This window comes from Rhinopithecus roxellana, chromosome 1 (genome assembly GCF_007565055.1).
Source record: "Rhinopithecus roxellana isolate Shanxi Qingling chromosome 1, ASM756505v1, whole genome shotgun sequence".
Classification (NCBI taxonomy): Eukaryota; Metazoa; Chordata; class Mammalia; order Primates; family Cercopithecidae; genus Rhinopithecus; species Rhinopithecus roxellana.
In genome coordinates this window covers 10,464,598-10,491,408 of record NC_044549.1, presented here as the reverse complement: position 1 = coordinate 10,491,408, position 26,811 = coordinate 10,464,598, and the positions used below count along the sequence as shown (strand labels likewise).

Sequence of the window (26,811 nt, the reverse complement as noted above, 5' to 3'; positions counted from 1 at the left end):
GTGAAGTGGACCACTGTCCTCCAGATCCCAGAATAGTATATCCACTGATAGCTTGCACTGTGTGCCTGGAAAAGCTGCAAACACTAAACACCAGCCTATGAAAGCAGTCAGGGAAAAGTCTTTACCCTGCAAAGCCACAGGAGCAGAGCTGACCAAGACCATGGGAACCCAACTCCTGCATCACTGTGACCTGGATGTAAGACAAGGAGTCAAAGGAGATGATTTTGCAGCTTTCCGATTTGACTGCCCTGCTGGATTTTGGACTTGCATGAGGCCTTTAGCCCTTTTGGCCAATTTCTCCCATTTGGAAGAGATGTTTTACTCAAAGCCTGTACCCCTATTTTATCTCGACAGTAACAACTTGCTTTTGATTTTACAGGCTCATAGGTAGAAGGGACTGGCTCTGCATCAGATGAGACACTGGACTGTGGGCTTTTGAATCAATGTTGAAATGAGTTAAGACTTTGAAGGACTGTCAGGAAGGCATGATTGGTTTTGAAATGTGAGGATATGAGACTTAGGAGAGGCCAGGGGAGGAATAATATGGTTAGGCTGTTTCCCTACCCAAATCTCATCTTAGATTGTAGCTCCCATAATCCCTACATGTCATGGGTATGATCTGGTGGGAGGTAATTGAATCCTAGTGGTTGGCCTTTATCATGCTGTTCTAGTGATATTGATTCAGTCTCATGAGATTCAATGGTTTTATGAAGGGGAGTTCCCTTGCACATGCTCTCTTGCCTGCCACCACGTAAGATATGACATAGCTTCTCCTTTGCTTTCTACTATGACTGTGAGGCCTCTCCAACTATGTGTAACTGTGAGTCCATTAAACCTCTTTTTCTTTACAAATTACCCAGTCTCAGGTATGTTTTTATTAGCAGCATAAAAACAGACTAATACAATATTATTTTCCAAAATAACTAAAATATTGAGCAGGCCAGTGCCATAGCTCCTTACTCTTCAACGTGTATTTGCCAGCAGGGAGAGCAGCCATTGTGTGGGCATGACTACATAACAGGAAAAACAGAGAATGAATGCCTGGGTTCCTGTGTCTTTTAATGACTGTGCCTGCTCTGGACTTGCTTTCTTCATTGTTATAGTGGTTACAGGAGAAAAATAAGTCTTGCTTTATTAAGTGTCAGAAGTTGAATATCTGATATGTGGAAATCATAAAAATTCAAATGATGTGGGAATCTCACCATTTTTTAAAAAGAGGAAAGGAAAGAAAAGGAAAGCATTTCACTTACTAGCTTTTACTTCCAAAATTTCTGAAATTCAGTCTTACTCATTGTGTTGGGTGACTGTTTCATTCCTAAACAAATAACTATGCATAGGAGATAGGAGTTGGGGGAACCAGACTTTCATTCTTACCTGTGAAACCAAGAGGTAATCAGTTTTACTTGGGAAATAGAGAATAGAAATGAAAAACAAAGACAAAAAAAAGCAGAGTATCATTACAAGGAACAAAGTAAATATATGTTTAGAAAGGCAAAATGACTCCCCAGTGTGAGTATACGCACGCGTGTGTGTGTGCGCGCACGTGCACGTGCCTATGTGTTGTCTGCGTGTGTGTGATATGATTAAGTAATTTTACCTAACTTCAGCTGACAAATATTGGCAGCAGCAAGGATGTTTGCAATCCATAGTTTCTCCTCTAACCTGTCACACGACAGAGTAGCTTTTGCTGTGATGGGATGTCTGCCTAATTTCCAGCTTCTGCTTTAACACAACTACTGTCAATCAAGGTTCAGGAGGTTACTACAAGCAGCTTTTACCCTCTGATCTAATCTGCTTGTTTAAAATAAGTTGGTTTTACTTTTTGGTCTGTAGCATATAGTTTAGAAAATCTAGTTCCTTATTGCATCTGGCCAAAGTCTGCCATACTCATCTATCTGCTCACCTACTGAGGTTGGAAGTATAGGTGCTTCCCTATTCTGGCTAAAATAAAGTTTGTTTTCTTAAGTGTGTGTGTGTTTTTTAAATTGTTATTTCTACTTTCTGTTGTTTTTATTGTTACTGGTTCCAGTTAAGAAATGACAAGATGATTTCCCCACCATCTGAAACCAAAGGACATCACATACTGCCTATATTCATAAAAATACATACATTGCTATTGAATTTATATTCCAAATTTCAGATTGATTTATACTTAATATAAAAGTGTAACTTTCTAAAATACAATGTTTTACCATACCGAATCTGTCCTCAAACTCTCAAAAGCAATTTTGTTAAAAGATAAAATCCAGTATTCTTACCTTGGAATGCATGTATTTATCTAAGTAAATTAAACTACATAGTGTCTTCAGCTGTACTCTGTGCTTCTTCAAGTTTATGCATGTGTCCAGGCTGTTTATTTTAATCTAAAATATCATTTTTGTCAATCAACAAAGTGTCAATATTTATAGCCTGATATCATGGAAAATTCTCATCCATTTACTCAACAGCCAAATATTAAAATTTTGAATTTTTGTGCCATTTACCATACTCTTTTCCATAATTTATGTATTTAAATAATGTCATTTTTATGTTGAAGTGTCTTACCCTCTCTACAAGATATTTATGTCTATAGGGAAAGCATCTTTTTATCTCTCATGAATGTTTGCGTGATAGCTTCTGTTCTAGCAGGTCTTCAGTAATTACTTGTTGAATTACATTTTCCAAATTAAACTTTTTACAAGCATTGTTTTAAACAACTTCCATTTTTGTAACAGAAAAAGAGAAAAAAAAAGCAATGCTGTTACGCCAAGTATCAATTTAAATTTCATCACTGTAATTACTCTGAGGTTACAAAGCCTAAATAAAATTTACCTAGAACAATTAAGAATTAATGTTACTGACATGCACTTGAGAAAGTAAGTAGATGATGATAGAAAATATAATTTTTTAAATGGAAAGAAAAATCTCCATGACTTCTGTTTGATTCTCTGTCCTAGTGACCTGGAACTGAGTCAGGAGTGAGTGATCAGAGCCTTGAAAACACAAAGATGCAGCATATATGCCTCCGTGAGAGAAATAATTTTTGAACTAATGTCTTCAAAATTCAAAATTCTTCCAGATCTCTTTTCCCAGTGATTTTTCAGCGTTCTATACATTGTCTAAAGACACAGACATGAAATGTCCACTGTTGTATGAATCTGGTGTCAAAACTAAACTTATTCTGTTTCATTTGACAGATTGTTTATCCTTTTCGATTTTCTACCTACCTTCTATTTTCAGACGAATGTCCTAGATATCTAATGCCATATAGAAAACTCCACAACTTAGTGGTATAAAACGTGTTTTGCTCACAAATCTGTTGTCTGGGCTGGTGCCTGAGAGGGCCAGCTAGTTTCTGCTCCACTCTGTCACCCAGGGCAGCTTGAGGCCGATGGTCCAGAATCATCTGAAATCTCATTTACTCACACGCTAGTATCCGGATGGAGAAGACTTGTTTGGACACTGGAATGGCTAGAAGTCCTTGGGCAACTCTCTTTTTTTCTACATGGTATCCCAGCATAGCAGCTTCAAAGTAGATGGCATTGTTAAATGAATCCCCAGACTCTAAAGCATGTTTTCTAGGAGATAGAGAGAATACCAAGAGTAATTTGATATGACTCAGCCTTGAAATTCACACTGTATGCGTTCATTCATATTCTGTGGGTTGGAGCAGTCACAACCCCCTTCCCAAATTCAAAAAGAGAAAACGTAGATCTAATTTCTCTCTGAAAGGAAATGCATTATTTGACGGAAAATATTGTTGTGATCGTTGCTGGAAAATTCAATCTGTCTCAGTACACCTATTTTTTCTCAGAAATTTGTTCAAATATATAGTTACTTAGAGTAGCAAAACATTCCATAATTACTGATTATCCTTTAACAACAATTATTTATAAACAATGTTTATAAATAAATAAAACAATTAAATGTTTTATTTATTTATGTTTTATTATTTTTAAGTACAAAAAGAGCAAAAGATTCTATAATATACACCTATCGGATTGGCCCTCAAGATGTTGATAATATAGTCGTCATATTTTCTTTAGGGGTTTTATTTCGTTTCTTTCTCTCTCACTTTCACTCTTTCATCTCTTCAACCTGTTCAATAAAACATTATAGAAGACACTCTGGTTTCGTCTCCCCAGTAGGATTATCCCCTCCTCTTTAATACACCCCAAATTTATTTTCTGAATATGAAGTGATGTAAAAAAGTTGTATTTTTGCACATGGACAAAATTCATCTCAGCACAATTAATCGTACAATCTATCCTATCACTGATATTTTTATCCAGTTTCATTGAGAGAAAACTTACATCATAATAAAGTTCATCAATTTTGTACATGCAATTTGCAAGTATTGACAAATGCATTTGGTTATGTAATTATAAGAATAGTTATAATACAGACCACGTAAATAACCCCCAAAAGTTCCCCTATGCCACTTTTAGTCCTCTCTTCAACCTCGTCCCTGAGAAAGCAGTGACTGGTGTTCTGTTTGTGGTTTTCTGTCTTTTAGAATAAATAAAGTAGTAAAGTGGGCATCATATAGGTCTGCTTCTTATGCTTAACATAAATCGGCTGATACCCACCTGTCTATTTTCTTTCTCTGTACCAGTAGTTCATTCCTTTTTTAAATTGAGTTATTATTGAGTAGTTTTGATTGTATGGATACATATACACATATAAATAATATTTTTAAGCATTGTATATTATATATATATATTTTTTTCAAGCATTTACCCATTGAACATTTGTGTTATATCCCATTGTTAACTATTACGAATAAAGCTAATGTTATGAATTGATATGGGTTGGCTGTGTCACCACCCAAATCTCAACTTGAATGATATCTCCTAGAATTCCCACATGTTGTTGGAGGGACCCAAGGGGAGGTAATTGAATCATGGAAGCCTGTATTTCCTGTGCTATTCTTGTGATTGTGAACAAGTCGCACAAGATCTGATGGGTTTATCAAGGGTTTCTACTTTTGCATCCTCCTCATTTTCTTTTCTCACTGCCACGTAAGAAGTGCCTCTTGCCTCCTGCCATGATTCTGAGGCCTCCCCAGTCATCTGTAAGTGGAAGTGCAGTTAAACCTCTTTTTCTCCCAAATCTCAGGTTTGTCTTTATTAGTAGCATGAAAATGGACTAATACGGTAAATTGGTACCAGCAGAGTTGGGCGCTGCTGAAAAGATACCTGCAAATGTGGAAGCGACTTGGGAACTGGGTAACAGGCAGAGTTTGGAACAGTTTGCGGGGCTCAGAAGACAGAAAAATGTGGGAAAGTTGGGAACTTCTTTCAGATTTGTTGAATGGCTTTTCCCAAAATGCTGATAGTGACACGGGCAATAAAGTCCAGGCTGAGTTGGTCTCAGATAGAGATGAGGAACTTTTTGGGAACTGGAGCAATGGTAATTTTTGTTACATTTTATCAAAGAGACTGGCAACTTTTTGCCCCTACTCTAGAGATTTGTGGAACTTTGAACTTCAGAAAGATGATTTAGCAGACGATGATCTGGCAGAGGAAATTTCTAAGCAGCCAAGCAAACAGAAGGTGACTTAGGTACTGTTAAAAGCATTCAGTTTTATAAGGGAAGCAGAGCATAAAAGTTTGGAAAATTTACATCCTGACTATGCAATAGAAAAGAAAAACCCATCTTCTGGGTTGAAATTCAAGCTGGGTGCAGAAATTTGCATAAGTAGCAGGGAGCCTACCGTTACAGGCCATGTCAGAGACCTTCATAGCAGCCCCTCCCATTACAGGCCTGAAGGCCCAGTAGGAAAAAATGGTTTCATGGTCCATATCCCAGAGTCCCTGTGTTGTGTGCAGCCTAGGGACTTGGTGCCCTGTGTCCCAGTTGCTCCAGTCGTGGCTGAGAGGAGCAAATGTACAGCTTGGGCTGTGGTTTTAGAGAGGGGAAGTCCCAAGCCTTGGCATCTTTCATCTGGTATTGAGCCTGTGGGTGCACAGAAGTCAAGAACTTAAGTTTGGGAACCTCCACCTAGATTTCAGAAGATGGATGGAAACACCTGGGTGCCCAGTCAAAAGGTTGCTGCAGGGTGAGTCCCTCATGGAGAACCTCTGCTTGGTTGGTGCAGTAGGGGAATGTGGTGTCAGAGCCCCCACACAGAGTCCTTACTGAGGCACCGCCAAGTGGAGCTTTGAGAAGAGGGCCACCATCCTCAGAACCCAGAAGAGTAGATCCACTCACAGCTTGGACCATAAGCCTGGAAAAGCCACAGACAATCAACATCACATTGGGAAGCAGCCAGGAAGGAGGTTGTACCCCCTGCAAAGCCACAGGGGCGGAGCTGCCCAAGACCATGGGAACCCACCCCTTACATCACCATAACCCAGATGTGAGACCTGGATTCAAAGGAGATAATTATGGAGCTTTAAAATGTGACCACCCCACTGGATTTTGGACTTGCAACCCCTATGTTTGGCCAATTTCTCCCATTTGGAGAGGCTGTATTTACTCAATATCTATACCCCCATTGTATCTAGAAAGTAACTAGCTTGCTTTTAATTTTACAGATCCATAGGCAGAAGGGACTTGTATTGTCTCAGGTGAAACTTTAGACTGTTTATTTTTGGGTTAATGCTGAAAAGAGTTAAGACTTTGGAAGACCATTGAGAAGGCACGATTTGTTTTGAAATGTGAGGATAAGAGATTTGGAGGAGCCAGAGATGGAATTATATGGTTTGGCTGTGTCCTCACCCCAATCTCAACTTGAATTGTGTCTCTCAGAATTCCCATGTGTTGTAGGAGGGACTCAAGGGGAGGTATTTGAATCATGTGGGCAGGTCTTTCCTGTGCTATTCTTGTGATACTGAATAAGTCTCACAAGATCTGATGGGTTTCTCAGGGGTTTCCATTTTTGCTTCCTCCTCATTTTTTCTTGCCACCGCCATATAATGATTCACCTCCCACCATGATTCTGAGGCCTCCTCAGCCATGTGGAAGGGTAAGTTCAATTAAAGCTCTTTTTCTTCCCAGTCTTGGGTATGTCTTCATTAGCAGCATGAAAATGGACTAATACAGTAAATATTCATAAATGTTTGTGTAGATATATATTTTAATTGAGAGAGGGTATGGTTTTGCCTTGGGTTTCCGAGTCCTACCACAAGTTCATGCTTACTTTTATAAGAAATTGCCAAATCATTTCCTAAAGTGGCCCACCACCAATAGGTGAAGGTTCCAGTTTGTTTATATTCTCAACATTTTATTTTCTGTTTTGGGGTGGGATATTATCTGGTGGATGTACAATACTATTTCATTGTAATTTCATTTTGTATTTTTCTCCAGATCAGTGATTTTGAGCACATTTTTATGTGCTTATTTACTTTTTGTATATCTTCTCTAGAGAAGAGTATGTTCATCTTTTGTCAATTTTTAGTATAGTTTGTCTTTTTATTATTGAGAAGTAAGAAGAAAGAACTTTATCAAAGTTTTGCAAGTAGTTTCCCCAAATTGTAGCACTTGTTATTTCTTTTACAGTTTCTTTCAAGCAGCAAAAGATTTTAATTATAATTAAGCCCTTACATAAAAAAAAAATAAAAGCATTAGCTCCCATCCTTCTTATCTAATCAAAGTTAACTTTCCCCCAAATTCCTCCTCCCTCTCCTGAGTTATAAATAATTATGCAACTCTTCCTTCAAAATGTATCCAATATCCTCTGACTACTTGCCATCTGATATATAGTTTGGATATTTGTCTCTTCCACGTTTCATGTTGAAATGTGATTCCCAATGTTGGAGGTGAGGCCTAGGGGAGGTGTTTGGGTCATGGATGTAGATTCCCCATGAATGGCTTGGTGCCTTCCCTGTTGTAATGAATTTATGTGAGATCTCATTGTTAAAAAGAGTCTGGGACCTCCGTCTCTCTTTCTTGCTTCCTCGCTCACCATGTGCCACACCTGCTTTCCCTTCACCTTCTGCTGTGAGCAGAAGCTTCCTGAAGCCCTCACTAGAAGTGAATGCCATCACTATGCTTCTTACAGTCTACAGGACAATGGGTCACAAATACAGAAATAAACTGCTTTTCTTTGTATTAAAATTACCCAGCCTCAGGTACTCCTTTATAGAAACTCAAAATCGACTAATATGCTATCTTGTCTTTGATTACTTTGATAAATCAATATCATGTTTGAGCAGAATGATGGTAATAAACTTTTCATCAGTGTCCTTGCTTCTGTTTTTCCCTGTTCACAGTCTATTCTTACTACTGAATCTAGGGTGATTCTGTTAAAACATGTTAGAGTATACTTTTCACCTGCTCAAAATATTCTATGATTTTAATTTTACTTATAAAAAGGTCAGGTATTGAAAATATCCTGAAAGATCCTAAAAATTAATCCCTCTCTCATTCCATCACTCCTCTGTTCTTATTTCCATTTCCTCTTCATTCTTCTCCCAAGTAACTCATCAATTTTCTTCATACATACTGGGATACTCCTACTTTTGAGGTCTTTGCATTGCTGCTCCCTCAGCTTGAAATAATCTCTCCTCAGAACACCATACACTTCACACTTTCTTCTCCTTTGTGTCTTTGTCAAAATATTGTTTCCTCAGTAAAGCCCTTAAGAACCACCTATTAAAAATTGAATCCCTACACTTCTACAAACTTTTCAGTTTTATTTTTTCTGTAATTTTATTGGAATCTGATAACATATGTATTTTTACTTTATCTTTTATGCATTTCACCTCCAATAAAAGAATATTATGAAATCAAGGTTTATTTTCCTTTTTATTTACAATTATATCAGTGCTAAAAGCATTTCTGACATATACGTAGCACGACATAAACACTTGTTAAATTAGTGAATTAATGCACCTTCCTTAAGAAATACAGAAAATAGTTTGAAAGGACAGTTCATCCATTCAACAAATATTTATTGAACGTCTTCTAAATTTTTAGGAATTCAGAATCCCTGCTTTTAAATGTAAATCTCAGTTTATGCTACATCCCTATATTCTACCACACTCTATTAAATGTAAATACATTAGCACTTTATGGAATTTTTAACCATTTCAACGAAGAACAGAGTAATACTGAGGATTAATAAGTATGCTCTCAGACTTAAACAAAGATAACTTCTGTAAAGGATTTTGTTTTTTGACAAAAAGGGGATAAAATTGACTTAAGCAAATATAAGTGGTTGAAGAAGATAAAGTAGTATTCTGAAGACAATATTATCTTGATGAGTAGTAAGCAAACAGAACTTGACGAGGGGACATTTCTCCATCTGTGTTTTGGGTGGAGCTAGCTTTGGCTTAGGGTAAAAGCAACAAAATTGTAGAGAACTCAAATACTTTTACTTCTGAAATCTTGAAATTCCTCAGCAGATGTGGTGGACCCTGTCATTAAAGGAAAAACAGTGATACTAATTGTCCTTGCTGCTCCAAACCCTTGAAATACTTCAGTGATGCAACATTTTTCTAAGGGCAAAGTATGAAATCCTTAATAGGACTCAGAGAAGAAGGCATTTTCCAGCCACTGTTTACTGTTCCGAATTCATCTCTTCATCCTTCTTGTAATCAGTGCACTCTTAGTGAAAACAGTAAATCCAAATCTCCATTATCTTTTTTATGCTTTATCCGTGTCCTTCAACATGCTGTACAATCTACCTGGAATGTTCGCCCGCTTCTTAATCCTCTCTTCACCTGGAGAACTCCTACTCATCCTCTTGTTCTCTGTCTACATGTCACAGTACCTTGTTTTCTCAAGATGCTGTGTGATTATCATTTCATACTAAACTTAACCCGAATACACAACTTAGTATTGTAAACTGGGGTTGCTTGTTTACATTTTCTCTTTCATTGGCCTCCTGAAAGCAGAAACTGGATTTTGTTCACTTGACATATACAGTATCAAGTACTGAGTGTAGCAAAAGGCTCCTGCTCCATAAATGTGTATTAAACAAGTTAAATGAATGGATCTTTCCCTTCTGCTTTCTCCTCTTTGTTACCATGAGAGTTTTTATATATACATATATAGGCATATGTAAAAGAAACTAACATATACATGTTTATGTATATATGTTTATATACACACACATACATATATATATACATAAAAGTTAAGTTTAGTACTAGACACTAGGTACGCTAAGTGAACAAGCTCTGAGGGCTTCTGGGCTCTTCCTCTTTCCAGCCAGAGAGTAATAGCAGTTTTCTAACGTTGCTAATCTCTGGTAAACCACCCACGTTTGCTTTCTCATCTAGGTAACTAACACTTAAAAAATTCAGAGTGATTTCTGGTTTTATGAGTGGACCCTGTCAATAGTTTCTTTTACGTAGTTTACTCATATTCCACAATACAGGGCATTGCTTATAGTTTTCAGTGAATAAACATTTAATGCTGATTATGTAAGAAATGGTGACATGAGATAGATATGTAAGATAAAAGACCAAGTCGTTCTGCTCTGGCATCCTTTCTGCTTTTCAGAACAAGCCTCAGCCCTAACATTTGTTGCTTCCTCTGTGTTGATTGTGTTTTCCTGGTTAACACCTACAGATTTATTCTAATATCAGTTCAAGTACTTCCTCCTCAGACCATGTCACACACACAAGGGAGGCTTTTTATTTTCATCCTTTACAGTATTTTATATACATCCATTACATTAATTCCAACTGGTAATTATGTATTAACTTTTGAGAATATTTGACTAACATCTGTTTCCCTCCCTAGAGTATATATTCTGTAAAAGAAGGGTTGTGTCCTATTTACTCAATACTGTACCTCCAGATCACAGGACTGACTTGATATCTAGTAATTATAAATTCTTGAATGAATAAAGAAAAAAGTGAAGAAACATGAAGGATTCACAGAATGCAAGATTTTTAAGAAAAGTAGACGCTAGGGTGAAAGTAAAGGAAATGATATGTCTAAATTGGATTGAAAGGCAGGATTAAATTTTACATATTCATGTGTATATATAATTCAATCAGTAGTGAGAAGTATTGAAGTGTTTTAACAGTGGGAATTAGTGAAATTCTATTTGCATTTCAACAAAATCAGTGATAATAGTTTCAATTATTCATTGCTGAGAATCTCATAGGAACATAAAGACTATGATTTGGAGTCAAAATAAATTTCCACTTGCTTCTCAATTTAATCATAAAGAGAAAATAAATCACTTTTTACTGTTTATTTGTAAGTTTATTACTCTATTCATTTCATGCTATATTGTTGACTTCACCTCAGCACCCGCACCTCCACACTATACTACATTAAACTGATGTCCTTAAGGAATTAACTGAAATGATTAGCAGTCCCTTTTCTGAGGTACATAAAACAGTAGTTGGCCATTTTCTTAAACTTATGTTGTTTGGATTGTTTTCAAAGGAATGTTACCACCTTTCATTTCTGTAGTTGTTTTAGTGTTCACAGAGGTTAGAACGTAGAGAAAATGAGCATCTTAATTTCCTTAGTAACTTTGGACTTAGGATCTTGAACCATAATATAACCTGTGTGTCTCTTCAGAAATAATAAAAGGAAAGATTTACAACATGTTTAACTAAAGAAAGGGAATAAACTACCATTCCATATGCTACTCTACACCAATTAAATTAAGGTGTCTAAGATATTCAACTGTTAGTCTGAAGATTTTGAAAACAATAGATTGTTGCTACATTGTTCCAATGGCAAGCAGGGCCAACTACGTAAGTTTCTAGGTAGACCCAGTGCCAAATGAAAATGTGACACTCTCTGTTCAAAGATCAGAAAAAAAAAACTTTTCTCGCATGGTATTTGTTTTCTTTCTTGCATGGTACATTTTTGCTATTTAATATTGAACTGTCCTGGGCACAGGGATACTCAGTTTGTACAGACCATCACAGGCATGCCCTGCAAATCCACACTTGGGGCAAGCACATCCTGATCTAAATTTCCCTATACCTCTGCTGAGTGCTTTGGGCTACAGTGGTCTTTGGGTGTGAATGGAGAAGAGGGTCGCTAAGAACCTATTCTGGGTGGGAAATTGGTGAGAGGCAGAACCACACATGAGCAGACGCCTCCAGCACATGCTCTGTTGTCCCTACAGACCTCGCTTACAAAACCAACTCAAAGATACAATTTTTAAGCACTTCAAGATGGCCACTGGAGAGCATCAAGCCCCAGGTATGAGGTCCCGCTCGGAGTTCAGGGTCCTGTGTCGCTCCACTGGTTATTTACACATTAAGTCAGGCATCGTGGTAAGTGTAAGATTACAGCCTCAACTAACAAGTCATTCTATGTAAGAAACAGGACTGCCTAAGATCGTCAGTATAAGCCAGCCATGAGCTGTGTACATTTGGATTTAAATGACTTCCTCTTTACACATTTGAAAAAGTGTGACCGATTCAAGTTTATAGATTTACCCAAGTGTGATTATTCCTTCAGTTTGCTAGTAATGGATTTGACCACCAATGGTAGCATGCTACAAGATTATTCCTAGTGGCATTTCAATGGCTTCACCTCCAACGCTCCAGATCAATTTGTACAATTAATTGGGAAAGTGCACTTATTTTTACCATGCACTCCCTAACATGCTTACACTTCCCTGGAGCATCCAAAGACTGCTTTACTAGAAAGTTTTTCAGTTCTACTCAATAAATTACCTTGTTTCAAAACTGTCTCTTTCTCCTCTATACACCCTCATTTTTTAAAAAAACGGATTTCTAATTCAGTTCCTACCTACTGTCAGCTAAGTCACTAAATGGAATTTACATCTCAATTTTATTTCAATAATTGACTTCTGAGAACACTAAGAGAAGCTCAGAATCTTACAAATTTTGACAATGGTGACTCTAATATCCCTGCAATAAAGATTAACTATACCATTGACAGATGCTAATAATGCTCTACGAATAATATTAAAGGGAAGAATCCAACTACATATTCCCAGTGACAAAAAATTACATAATATAAGGGCAATTTAGTTTAGTGGTTAGATTTATATCCTAAATATGTGTCTTCCTCTAAATAGCCATGTGACTTTTGGCCTGAATTTTCTTTTTTGTAAAATGTGATGAGAGTTTCCAAGATGTATTCAAAATTGTCTTTTATTGGAAGCATGGCATTTTGTTTCTGTCTCTGGGAAGGCAAAAGTTATTTGGGAGAAGTAGAGAATCACATGGTGGGAATACTCCAACATCTTAACGCCAAGACCACACGTAGGTGAAAGAAGGACAAACACGAATGAAGAGTGTTTCTAGAAATGGGAAACATGATTTTTGGTATAAGGCCATGGTGGGAACTTCTTAGCCTAGGGTTCATGGTTAGACTTAAAATGTGAACCAAATTCTAAGCAAAGTACTGTGTTTATGTCAAATTATTTTATGGTTCTACCAGATTAGCAGAAAAAAACAGTAATCAAAATGTGATTTTAAATGCCAATAACTTGTAAGTTTCCTACAGGCCATAGAAGGAACTTCAGGGTCATATGAGGCAATACGTATGTTATTCAGTGCTTAGGAGCAGAAGATAGCCTGAAGCGGGTGAGTGAATAATTCATATCAAGAGGTACAAGGTTGATGGGTTTATAATCTCATGGGAACAAATCTAGTTTTGAAAAGTTACTTTTTTAAGCAAGTAAGTATGCAATGTTAGACTATGTGGTAACAAACAATTGGAGTCATTAGATCCTAAATCCTACTGTCACGGAGCCATCAGAGTTTGTGGACTTGTTGACTATCTGAGAATACAGTCCCTAAAGCTTCTCTGATCTCTGGCAGGATATTGGAATGTGTTCCATTCTTTGGCAAAATTGCCCAATACACTAAACTTACCTTAGGAATTTTCCAATTCTTTTTTGGTCTCCCAATATATTGAAAAAATTTTCACTTCTTGATATTCTTTTAATTCAGAATTAAAAAGACAAATTTCTGAAACATAACTTAGTTGAATGCTTTTAAATTTTAAAGTAAATGGTTGCAGTATTCCAAGGATATGATGTTTTCCAGAAATACTTCATTAGTTTAAAAGTGCCTAGATTACATTATTATTGTATACTAACTCCCATCTATACTACAATGTATTTCTAAAATGTCCCATAAGTTCATATCATATGTGTCCTCTATCTGTATAAGGATTTTGATCAGTAAAGACAAAATGAATGAATGTTTTGGTAGAAAGTGCAAGGCATGTGTTTTTAGGACTCTCAGTAAGGTACCCATTCTAGTCATTGTTTGGGCCAGTCTTCAGAAGGTGATTTTGCCGGGTGCGGTGGCTCATAGCAGTAATCCCAGCGTTTTGGGAGGCTGAGGTGGTCACTTGAGGCCAGGAGTTCTAGACTAGCCTGCCAATATAGTGAAATCCCATCTCTATTAAAAGTACAAAAAAGTACTGGGGCATGGGCACGCACACCTGTAATGCCAGTTATTGAGGAGGCTGGGGCATGAGAATCGCTTGAACCCAGGTGGCTGAGGGGCAACAAAATGAAACTCGGTCTCAAAAAAAAAAAAAAAAAAAAAAAAAAAAGGTGATTTTTCTATATATTCTAGCGCAGTAAGCTATTTGTTTATTAGTCAGACTTTTTCTAATCAACGTAGCAAAATATCAAACTTCAGATAATAAACAGTAGTTGAAAGATAGCTCATTCATTTGTATTTTTTTTTTTGTTTGCTTAAATCATAAGATGTAGAATTATAATTTTTTAAAAATCACTGAATTTCCCCATTCCTCCGTTCAGCATAGGAATACTTAAATATGAAGAAAACAACAATTCTTGGAAGGATAATTTAATTATATTACAGAGCTAAGTTATGAAGGTATCGGCACAAAATACTGTGTTCAGGTTCTTGCTAAAGTTCATGAGGTGGACTGATGACAATATAGGTGTTCAGTAGTTGTTGTATTTTTTTTTTTTTTTTTCTAAACTTAAGCCTAACCCTCACCTAAGCCTATAGTTATGTGTTGATTAAATTACATGTAACACAGAGCAGCCTAACTGGTATTTGAAATGAAACCGAGAAACTGCTTTTCTCCTTTAATCTTTTCTCTATGCATTTCTATGTTTTCTAGGTTTCAAAATACTAGAGGATAAAAATTCTTAAATTTTACAAAACAGATAAAGTATGGTTTGAAATTTTTAAAAAACTGTACATTTCCTGGAACCTCTTAGTTTAAATGTGTAAACTGTTGCATATTAGCATTATCCTGGAATTATCATATCATGAAGGGCCTTCATAGACATCAAAACCCAATTATTAATAACACTTAGACTTAATATCATTTATTGAATTGTATGAACCAGAATTTCTAGTGTGACTTCAATTCTATACATTATTTGATCAAAGTAAGTATTGCCATTATGAAAACAGAGTTGATTTACCTACGAAGCATGGGTTCCATATTTGTACATAGTTGAAAAGCTGCATAACAGTGGGCATTTTGGGTAATTTTTTTTTTAAAAAAAAGGACACGTGGATGAATGTTTTACTTCAAATGCCACTATTTTCTTTCAGATGTGCTGAACCTGATCTTCGATACAGTGTCAAATTTCCTAACTTGTAATGCAGGGCATTTTTTAATATTAAATGAAAAAATGTGAATTAAAAACAAAACAAAATGTTATTTAATAAAATAAACCAGATACAAAATCTTGCCTTGTATTTACAGATAAATTTTAATGGAATATTTCATGGTCTAACACAAATATGAGACCCAATGACACTAAGTCTTGTACAGCCTTTGGCTTACCCTGTATAACAAAATCTGTTATTTAAAGTAGACTATAAAATACTTTATGGTAAGTGAACTTCCAAAGACACAAAGAAAATCCTCCATAAATTTAAAAGCTTATCTGAAATCCTTATTGGCAGAAGCTTAGGTTGGATATATGATTAATTGCATTATCTTAGGTAGCTGAAATATATAATACTGGCTAGAGTGCGAAGGTTAAAAAAAAATAGGTTTAGGTATTTTTGCTTCTGTTCCTACTCAACATTAGTAAACACACGTAAGTGAATGTAAAATTACCTTTACAGAGTTTTAAAATTTTGGCAATCTCAAGCAAATTTCCCTAAGTCAGCAACATTTTTTTTTTAACCCTTAGTCGTCATATTACAAGGTTCATATATTCCAAGGAATAATGATCAAATGTTGTACAAATTAGATAGCATTTATTTTACTGATGCTTAATTTTTAAAACCTCCATTTAGAAATTTACAAGTAAAATGGGCGTCATCGAGGAAAACTAAAATGGATGGATAATGTATGCAGTTGAATAAAAGGTATTAAAAATGATGTTTTTGGCGTAAAGAATGTTTTGTACCATCATTTTAATGACCTGTCACTGGAAAAAAGAAAGTTCCATCTTTCAATGTCTGTTTTCAAGGTTAAGAAAATGTACTAAATGAATAGACAATTCAGTAATGTCCAACAGATAACTAAAATTCAAATTTTATTTTTCCATATTTATCGGACAATTTTTTTCTGACAAGACTATACTGAAAAATGAAGTGCAAATGGGAACCCTGTAAAAATGTTTATAAGAGTTGTACATGACATATTTTAAACGCCGCTAAGTACACATTGAATACTTTGTAAGTATATAGGCATATCAACATGCAAGTGTCATGTACCTAATATTACAATATGCATTTTGTTTTTTGAAAATGTTAATGACAAGCGTAGATTCAGTAACTGTGTTTCTCCATTTTCTGTGCTTATATGGTTAATTTTGTTGGATCTTCTTTATAGCACAGAATTTATTTTTTATGCTGTCATAAATATACCCTTCCAAAAGTTATGAATTTCATGTCATATAAATAGCACATTTTATTTTTGAAGCCGCATTACTGGGAACACCTGCATTTCTGGATACCATTTTCAGAGATAAGTCTTTAAATTATTTTTAGCATGGCAGACTTGTTCTAATGTTGGTTGTGTTGAAATGTTTATGATAAAAATGGAGCTTTCTTGAGGGAGTATTTTTTGGTTGAATGAAAAGCTAAACAACAAATTCACGAATATTGATGTGAATGCAATATGAAGAAAACAGGTCAGTAATCTCAAATTCATAAATCCTTGGGTTATGACTTGACTGCATCATAGAATCTACAATAAGTACAGTAGGTACAGTTAAATAAATTTGAAAAAAGATTAAAATTGTATACATTTATAAGGAGAAAGAGTACTAGCTTTGAAAAATTTCTGGATTTTTGTTCCTTCTATTTATGAGATTTATTCAATACATTAAAAACACAGAGAAAAGCAAAAAGGATAGAGATATAACAATTCAGTTTACATTTCATAGTTTTTTTAAACCAATTGGTGACCACTGCTTTCAAACATCAATATTTTATTGCGTATGATTTTCACTGTCAGTAAATATGAAGAGAAAAGTGTCTACTAGTATCATGTACACGAAAAAGCATCTGAAGAAATAAAGCATTTGAGGTTTGACAGTACTGTTTGTAAGTGTAATGTTGCATTTCATACCGCACTTAAAAGTCCATGTAGTCACTGCTGCTTTGACCCTGGATGTGGAAAAGTGCTTAAGTGCCGAGCCCTGGTAGGTTTTTGCTTTGCCCCTGCAATCTTCAAATATCTTTTAACTTTTCTTCTTTTGAAATATACAGTATGTTTCGTAGGGGAAAATAGTGTTTTTTTTTTTTGTTTTTTTTTGTTTTTTGTTTTTTACATCTCTTTCACATTTGGGCCCATTCTCTCCAAAATAATCATACATTTCTTGATATATATATGTGTGTGTGTGTGTGTGTATATATATATCAAGATATATATATATATCACTTCTTGATATATATATGCATATAAAATATGTGAAGATCAACCAAATATTATTGATAACATAACCACATAACATAGAAACATCTTACTTTAAGCATATTTTAGAGATTCACCATTATAATTTGAGATATTCACGTTTTTATTTTTTCCTACAGAAGAGTCTGTCATTTCTGTTAGGATAATTAAATTACATCATTGCAAAATTCTTAATATGTCTATGCAGACAAAATGAAGTGGGCATTTGTGGCAATACTGTGCATTATATGAGGATTATTTATTAATAAGGAGAAATTTTTAAAATACTTAAATTTGTCTCATACAGATAATACTACTTGGTAAAATAATTCATATACATGATTTTTACTTAAAACACACCACGAATTTATAAGAAATTGTTACATTTTAAAAATTAAATATCAGATTGGATCGCAAAGTGTTGCCATTTTAATTATTTTTAAAAATCAATACAATTATATTAACATTGAAATATTAAATAGGCATGAGAAGGACTATTCTTATAAAGTTATAATATTTTGCCTTTAGGAAAATCTAATGATAGAAAAGGAAAAACAAATGCAGATTCATACACCACAGAATACACTGAAGAACTTGGCTTCTGAGATTTCCCAGGGGGTGGGGAGTGCACTGTTATAATAGTTCCGTAAGAATGCTTCCTGGGATATCTGGTAAATAATTATTTCCTCTATTTATACTGAAGTATCATAGCCCATGTTAAAAGTGAGAGGTAGAAGGATTATTGTAAGTGTGCATGGCAGAGAACTTACCAGCTATATCCAATAACTATTGCATTCAGTATTAATAATCTCAATACATAAAAATGCTGATGATTTTAGAACCCATTCTTATATGTTGTCCCCTTTAACTCTCTTTATTGTCTTGCTACTTTCAATCCATTGCCTTTGGAAGGGTATGAGTGCAAAGGGCTTGTTCGGGGGTAGAATAGAGAGAAAAAGGGAAAAAAATGAATAGAAAAAGAAAAGATATTTAAACATTCCCATTAAGATACAGTGACTAACTATTAAAAGTACCCTATGTTCTTTCATTGACTACATTTGTACGCATAATAAAAGTACTACAATCTATGAAAACATGCACACATTTCAAACAAAACTGAAGAATTCCCAATTCAATGAGATACGAATCGAAATTTAAAACTCCGGTTATTTCTTTCTCTGCAATAACACGAAAAACTAATCCAAATAAAAATGTTACTGTGTCACATTCATAAGAAAAACTTAACTTGTCCTTGAATTCGTTGTATTTTTAATGAATGCTTTAGTGTGTGAGAGGTGAAGATTAGCAACCTCTTGGATCTTGTTGAAGAATTCTTTAAAATCCCTTTGCATTAAGTATCCAGCAACAGAACTGCAGATATTGCACTGAGTATATTTCAATATTGCCAGTGTATATTTCAAAACAAATTCTATTATCTACACTAAGATTTCCTCTTTCCCAATATTCAAAATGCATATTATAATTACATGGGTTTCCAACATCCATACACAGCAAGTACAAGATACTTACATGTACGTACACTGTAGTTACCTATATTTTGCATAGTTTTTAGTGTGTACTTTGTGCCACTTAATAAAAAGCATTACTCAACAGTAATTCTCATTAGGTGTTTCATTTATTCGACTGTGATTACTGGTTATTTTTTGTTTTGTATTGTTTTATCAGAAATTACCATTTGCAAAGGGAAATAATATTGGGCAATTTGAGCGACTCTAAGTAATTAGCAATATCATGGGAAAGTTGCAGTAAAACATGAGGTTTTGCATTTTCTCCACAATTAAAAAGCATAATGTAAAATTTCATATTTGTTGTCCACTAAATTATCTTGATGTCCAAAGAAAAACAAAAAGCATTTGAAATGTTCCCCTTGGTAACACTTTGCAATAAGTGGCACTAAATTACACGATAACTGCTATGTTACATGGAAGAGCCATCACTGTCAAACAGCTGCTATACATGTGCCTATATGGAATCTCAATGCTGTTACAATCATGAGTACATAATTACAAATGAGCTTGTACTTTTGATTGAGATATTTATATTTTTACAAAGAAATAAAAATAAATGAGGTGTTAGTTTCTTTGCCATATTTGGGAAAGTTAGTTTTCTTTCTCTATTTGTTATTTTAATTGTGGGGTTTCAATGAAAGATTAAGCATCTTGAATCAATATGAGATCATCCAGTTTCTAGATTAAACTCCAATATCAGGTTCCTTAAACTGCTTCTTGGATTCTCTGGTAAAAGAAAACAAGTTGAAATTTCTCTCTTTTCTATTTCTCTTTCTCTCTTATACACACACATATACACACACACGAACATGCACACCATCAATACTCTGCTCATGCACTCTGTCACAAACATTTATTTTTCCTCCTAATTTTGATAATAATCCTATCTAGAACACGCAAAAATTGAAAAAAAAAGAAATGAAAGAAAGAAAAATGCTGCTTAGACTTGATTTTGATGGAGGACAATCAATTTACACTGTAAACAGTACACTGGCAGAGAATAGCTACTTTTGGTAAAGAATAATGCTCCATATTCTACTAAGGGTGTGTGTGTGTGCACACTGCTTCCATTGAGTTCCCTACCTACTGTGCTCACTTAGAAGAGACAGAAATTGACTCTATGTGCACACAAGTGTGCACGTTCCAGACAATGCAATTGACATCATTCTCATTTCGAAATACTATGTCGTTATTTTCTGACTTGTTGGAATAGAAATGGGCAGAATTTTTACAATTTATTTTTTGTTTGGTTGAAAATTAAGTAATTTTTAAAGGTATGAAAATATAACTTCATTGCTATTATTTTCTCCAGTTCAGAACATATCTAATTTAAATCAAAGTATATTTAACAGGCAAACATTTGATTAGATTCCACAAATTATAATATACCAGTGTTTATAACTAGTATAATAATCTAGTTGTTTTAGCTAACTGGATTTATAAGAGTTCTAATGAGATTTTATATTACTCTGAAGGGTTAAAAGAGTCAAAAATCTTGAAAAGCAACCAATTTTGAATTTCTAATTTTACAGTGCTATAAATAATGATTGAGTTATTTAGGCAATAATTTAGTTGTTGGAGCCAAGTAGAATATAGATGAAATGAAGAAGGATGTAAATATAGCATCGATGAAGAGTAGCAATTTTGTAAGTGCATCCTGAAATTAGGCTTTAAATAGTAATTGATGATGTAGTTTGTACAACTTACTTCTGTAATAAGAACCTTTCCATTTTGTACTAACAGGATGAATTTTGCTTTGTGGAGTCTTTCTAAAGATTATGCATTGAAAGATATGAACAGTTTATAAACCTATTCTAGTTTCAATGTGTCTAGTAGCACCTACCTGATTCTCTCAAACTACCATAGTATATTAACATATTATTGCATTTTTCCACAGATGGTATGGAGTGAACTGTAAAAACAAGCATGCAATCACATCAATGCAGATTTATTTCCTTAAAATGTCATACTGTATATGATTTATTATGTTAACACTCAACCACATCATATTATTTATGTTCTGTATATTCTGAAAAAGTGCTGTTTGACTGACATCGTCCTTTTTCTTTTATAAGAAATCAACAAGATAGATGCTTAAACAATCAAAAAAAACTTTAAAATTCTAACATTTTCCTTAAAAGATTTATACTTTACTGATAAATACTCTAAGATACAGCACCCTTGTCTTTCATTGGATATTAATACATGATGTTGCACTCAACCATTCTTATTCCCCAAAAATATATTCCACAATACTATCTTTAAAACCATAGGCCATCATGCGTCAGACATCACAAGTATAGCTACCATATTGTCATATTTGTTTTCTTCTTAAAGGTGCAATGCTTGTAAATTGGATTTTTTTGAAATCTAACTGGAGTTTTATTCTTTAGCATATAATAAATTTAATGAGAACTAATCTAACAATATTTTATTTTACTAGAAGAAATAATAAGACTTTAGATTGACTGTGTCATATTTAAGAATACAGCATTTCTTAATGGTTAAATACACCAAAATTTTAAAATAATCCAGAGAAAGAGACTTTCACTTTGGAGTTAAAAGCATGGCAGAAATTCTCTATCACTCACTGTTTCATCAGTTTGTACCTCACAAAATGCATAGACAGGAATTTAATATAAAGAATTAGTTCATTTATACAGAAAACATATCTTAAACACTTCTTTTTGGCAAACCAACATAGGTAAGCAGCTCTGGAACTGCAAAATGAAAATTTGTAAATTTTTAGCAAACTAAAATTTATTTTTAGGTTATTATTCAACTGTGGTTGTAATTTAAAACCTGAGGCTGTGCACTGGTTGTTAGCTTAAAATTACCTTTCCTTATAACATTGTGCTTCCATTTATAACAAATAAAAATTAACAAGAACTAGAAAAATTTGTTGTTGAACAGTGCTAGGACATACAGACAAAAATACTAATACATGTTATCTACTTATAATATTGGTTTAAGTAATATCTAAAGGGATATAATGGACGTTAGAAAATGCTTACTTATGACTGAATTACGTACAGCCAAAAAAGTTAAATATGTATCAAATAATGTTTAATTGGATTTATTATATGCACTATATACAGATACTAAATAAAATGTCTCAAAATTGTACCCTATGGATACTTCTATATTGTTTAGGCAGGTGAATGTTTATGAAGCAAATAAATTATAGAATCAAATTAGAGAAACGAATGAAATCTTTGTGATTCCAAAAGCAGTAAATCATTTGGAATAATTCATTGGTAAATGAAGCTACAATATCCTAATAGTAAGATCTATATAATTACAGAAGATATCATGTCATGATTGCAATTCGTACACATGGCTCCTGTATCAAATACTATATTTCAATAGCAAATCGATACAGCTTTACCAGTATAATCTCCAACAGTCCAAAAACTACACTATAGTGTTTTTTTTTTAAATTTTATGTTTTCTAGGACATATGTTTCCAAAACATGTTGTCTTTGAAGACAGACATGTAGAAAACAGTAATTGTAAACCTCTAACCTTCAATTAATCTTAAGTACATTAGGTCCTTCCCTAATCCTGTTACTTGTGAAAGCTGTCCAATGGTAAACTGATAAGGTCTATGACTTAAAGGGGAAGAAATGGGGGGAAAAAAACTCTGCACACATTTTTTAATGTATAAAAATCACTCAGTTTCATGATCCAAGGAGATGATTAACATTGTTAAGGCTGTATATTCAAGCACTGTATGTTAAAAGAGCAATGGTGTGAAATTTAGGCAGTAAGAAATGTCCTGCATTATGGATGGTACAGTAATTAAAGAATGATGCTTTCAACAGCTGATTGTTGGTATACACTGGCTACTGATAGCAGTACAGTATGGGAGTTAATAAGGGTAGCAGACGATGGTAGAAATGAATTCTGAAAGATGATAGCCAGTTGTCTCCAGCAGTCAGCCTGGTAGTAAAACTCAGAATCTTGGCCTGCATCTTAAATGAAATACTCTTTTTTCTCTTCAGCATTGACTTGGCTGCCTTCAGCATTGATAATGGCTGTATCAGCATCTGGTGCATCTTCAGCTCCTTTAGCTTCATTTGTTAAATATGTTCCTGCATATATTGGAAGAAAAATATATTAGCTCTGTAAGACTGGTAAAATACCCAGCATTAAAGCTACATTATCTAGGAAGAAACTTTTGCCAGATTTTTGAGACCTAATATGCTACCCGATTGACTCTTCTAAAGTTGAACTGTTTCCTTTCAGTTTTCAGGTATCCTGCAGGTGAAGTTATGCCTTGATTTACTACAGGCAAAGGCCAAACTGAAATGGGTAATAAGTAATTGTGACTTCTTTAATGATGGATAAAATCAATGTGAACCTTATAGCTGTAGCAATCAGGGTCTTTTGTTAAGATCTTTTTTTTCTTTTTCTTTTTTTTTTTTTTTTTTGAGACGGAGTCTTGCTCTGTCGCCCAGGCTGGAGTGAGTGGCGCAATCTCGGCTCACTGCAAGCTCCGCCTCCCGGGTTCCCGCCATTCTCCTGCCTCAGCCTCCCCAGTAGCTGGCACTACATTTTGTTAAGATCTTAAAAATGGTCATTATCAACTCATCACCGTTTATTTTGGTAAACCTCTTTAAAAGTAGGTTATATTAATAAAGTGGTACCTGGCCCATTGCACAATATATATTTTCCTCACTAAATATGGCTACACAGATGTTCACAAACTGACAAACAAAAACATCAACCAAATAGTTATAATTGGATTTCAGTTCTAGACACAAATTACAAACTTTCTTCTCTTTTTTTCTATTTTTCTGAGCCAGTGGCTTACTCTCTGACATCTAGCCATTGGCTAAACACTAGTTTGTTAAGCCAATTCAACTTTAAATTTAAGTAAAATAATGAAGAATTCGCTGAAATAATTTAGCATTTCTCTCTATCTCCCTATTCTACACACATGGACAGAAACGTATATGCACTGATGTCATATTTTATAATGAAGTTAGTCTAGAATATTTTGCCAACGTTGAGTACTCTGACTGAATATAACCTACCTTTATGCCTTGCCAGATATCGACCAAGCAGAAAGATAGAACACAGCGTGACAAATACAACTACAGCCACTATTCCTCCTATGAGAGCATGGTCAGGGCCATTCTGGCCAGCCAAAGCATTAGGATCTGGAAAAGAGAGGAAAATAGTGTTCCAGTTAATGTGTTATTTAGTCATAGAATACATACCTGCATTAGAATGAATTATTTTGAAAATTAACACAATTTTTATTAAATAATACATTAATGTGTGTTTCATCAATCATTCTGTGAACAAATATTATAATATACAAGGTATCTGGGGATATAACATTTGATACATCAATCACTATTGCCATTGAGCTTACATTTTAAGGAACAGATTGGATAAGCAAATATACATATATAATTTTGTATAGTTTATAGGCCGTTCCTTCCTCCTCACCTCCATCTGAAAATATGTGTGTGTATGCCTGTATATTTCTTTGATGTGACTAACACAACTATATTGTTATCTAGTTAAAATAATGTCATGAGAAAGTCTAAGGCCAAAAATGATATTTGAGATTTATCATTATATAAATATTATTTAAAGCTATGGAAATTGACTAATTCACCCATGGGTGTCCAGATGGAGAAAAGAAGAGGTCTGAGAACTGACCACTGGGAACTTCCATATTTAAAATTCAGGAAGAGGAAGAACTTCCAGTTTTGCAGACTGAAAAAGAGAGAACAGTCAGAAAGGAAGTGATACTGGAGAAAACACTGTAGTTGATCAAAGGGAGGAATGTATTTTGGCAGGAAAGCAGGGGTTGGGACTCTGTTAAATGCTGTTGATAGAAAGAGGAAGATTAATACTCAGCATCAAGATTTAAATGCCAGTGGAACTTGTGATTCTACAGGAAGCGATTAGAAAGAGACAAATTCATAATATACTTTTATATTCTGCCTTCAATAGGATTTTACAGGCAAGAGATCAGCCCAGAAAAGGATGGCCAGTTTTCAAGAAGAAATGAAAAGGCCAAAAGAATACCCAGACATTTGGGCCCTCAAAAATTTGGAAAATTAGCTCTTCATAGAAATCACATAATAAGGGATAAAACTGAGTGAAGACCTGGGCAATAAAATCCACTAAGACAGCCCTGTGACAAAGATCAGATTGAGTGTACTTCCTGCTCTCCCAGGTTCATTGTTGCAGATAGCCTCCGGATAGCTATTTATAATTTACAAATGGATTTAAGAGAGAGCTAAAGCAAGGAAATAAATTAGGCTTGGCAAGAATGCCTTCAAAAACTAGGGATGGATTATAGGAACATTAATCTGACAAATAGATTGTGAGTCTTCTGTATTTTTAATGTAACTCTGTGTCAAAGGATCATATGTCTAGACAGAAAGAAAAAATAGTCTGACTGTTTGAAACTTCAAACAACCTCTAGACACCTAAACTTGCTAAATGCAAAAAGTGGACTATAAAAGCTGTGTATCCCTGATGGAGGACATACTCCCCAACACCTACTTCAAATAGAGTCATGGACTATGACTAACTAGGTTGAACTCAACAGAAAGTAGAATTTGGGAAAGCAAAAAAGAATGAATAGAGGAGAATCCAGGTTCTTCAGGGAACAACAACCCTTTCCAAGACAGAGGGACCTTGTCATGCCAGCCTGGCATGTTTTTATAATTGCTACAGATCCCTGATTACCCTGTGTATACCATTCTTCCTTTAATTTCAAATGGGAGTAAATGTAATCAAGGAGTGCTTCTCTTCTATCATGTGTATTGTGCATGGGATGGAGAGGAGCATTAATAACTTGTCTTCTTTTCAGCAGATATGATGAAGAGAATTGTGCATATCTGAAGATCTTGAGCTTTGAGTGGGATACCTTGGTTTGACGGAATTTTCGTTTGTTTCTTTAGATGGGATGTGGTAGTGGTGTGTGTAAAGGAAATGAGGTGAAAAAATATTTGGTGATCAGAAGGGTATATTGGGGCTGAGATTTCTAGCTGATAAATATTTTCGTTGCTTTCAGTTATTAGAACTAGGCATTTTCCAGTCTCTCTTACAGTTGATTAAACAAAGTGATTTGTATTCTAGACAACTACATGAAGCCTCAGCCAATAAAAAATCCTCACACATGTAAGCCCCTCCTGGGTGACCTCAGGAGATGAAAGTTGAAGATAAGAGAGTCAAAGAAGTAAGTAAAAATCTCTGAAAAAAAAAAAAAAGCCCAATTAACAATGCACACTATGTTTTGTTTTGTTTTATATTTTGCCCAGGCTGGAGTTCAGTGAGTGGCATGATCTCAGCTCACTGCAACCTCCACCTCCCAGGTACAAGTGATTCTACTGCCTCAGCCTTCCAAGTAGCTGGGATTACAGGTGCCCACTACCATAGCTAATTAGCCTCGGCTAATTTTTGTATTTGTTTTTAGTAGAGACAGGGTTTCACCATGTTGGTCAGGCTAGTCTCGAACTCCTGACCTCAAGAAATCCACCCACCTTGGCCTCCCAAAGTGCTGGGATTACAGGTGTGA

At 34.8% G+C, this 26,811-nt stretch overlaps 1 protein-coding gene across 2 annotated transcripts in view; it reads right to left on the bottom strand.

Annotated features, from left to right (window-relative positions):
* Nucleotides 1-16,341: 16,341 nt before the first annotated feature.
* CADM2 (cell adhesion molecule 2) overlaps nt 16,342-26,811 on the bottom strand; it is a 1,116,362-nt gene continuing 1,105,892 nt past the window's right edge. For both annotated transcript variants that reach the window (XM_030939707.1, XM_030939705.1), the window contains 2 exons: nt 24,302-24,427; nt 16,342-23,356 (listed from right to left, as the gene is read on the bottom strand). In XM_030939707.1, the coding sequence (XP_030795567.1) occupies nt 23,238-23,356; nt 24,302-24,427 (245 nt within the window). In that variant the 3' untranslated portion in view covers nt 16,342-23,237. The remainder of the gene's footprint in view (nt 23,357-24,301; nt 24,428-26,811) is intronic.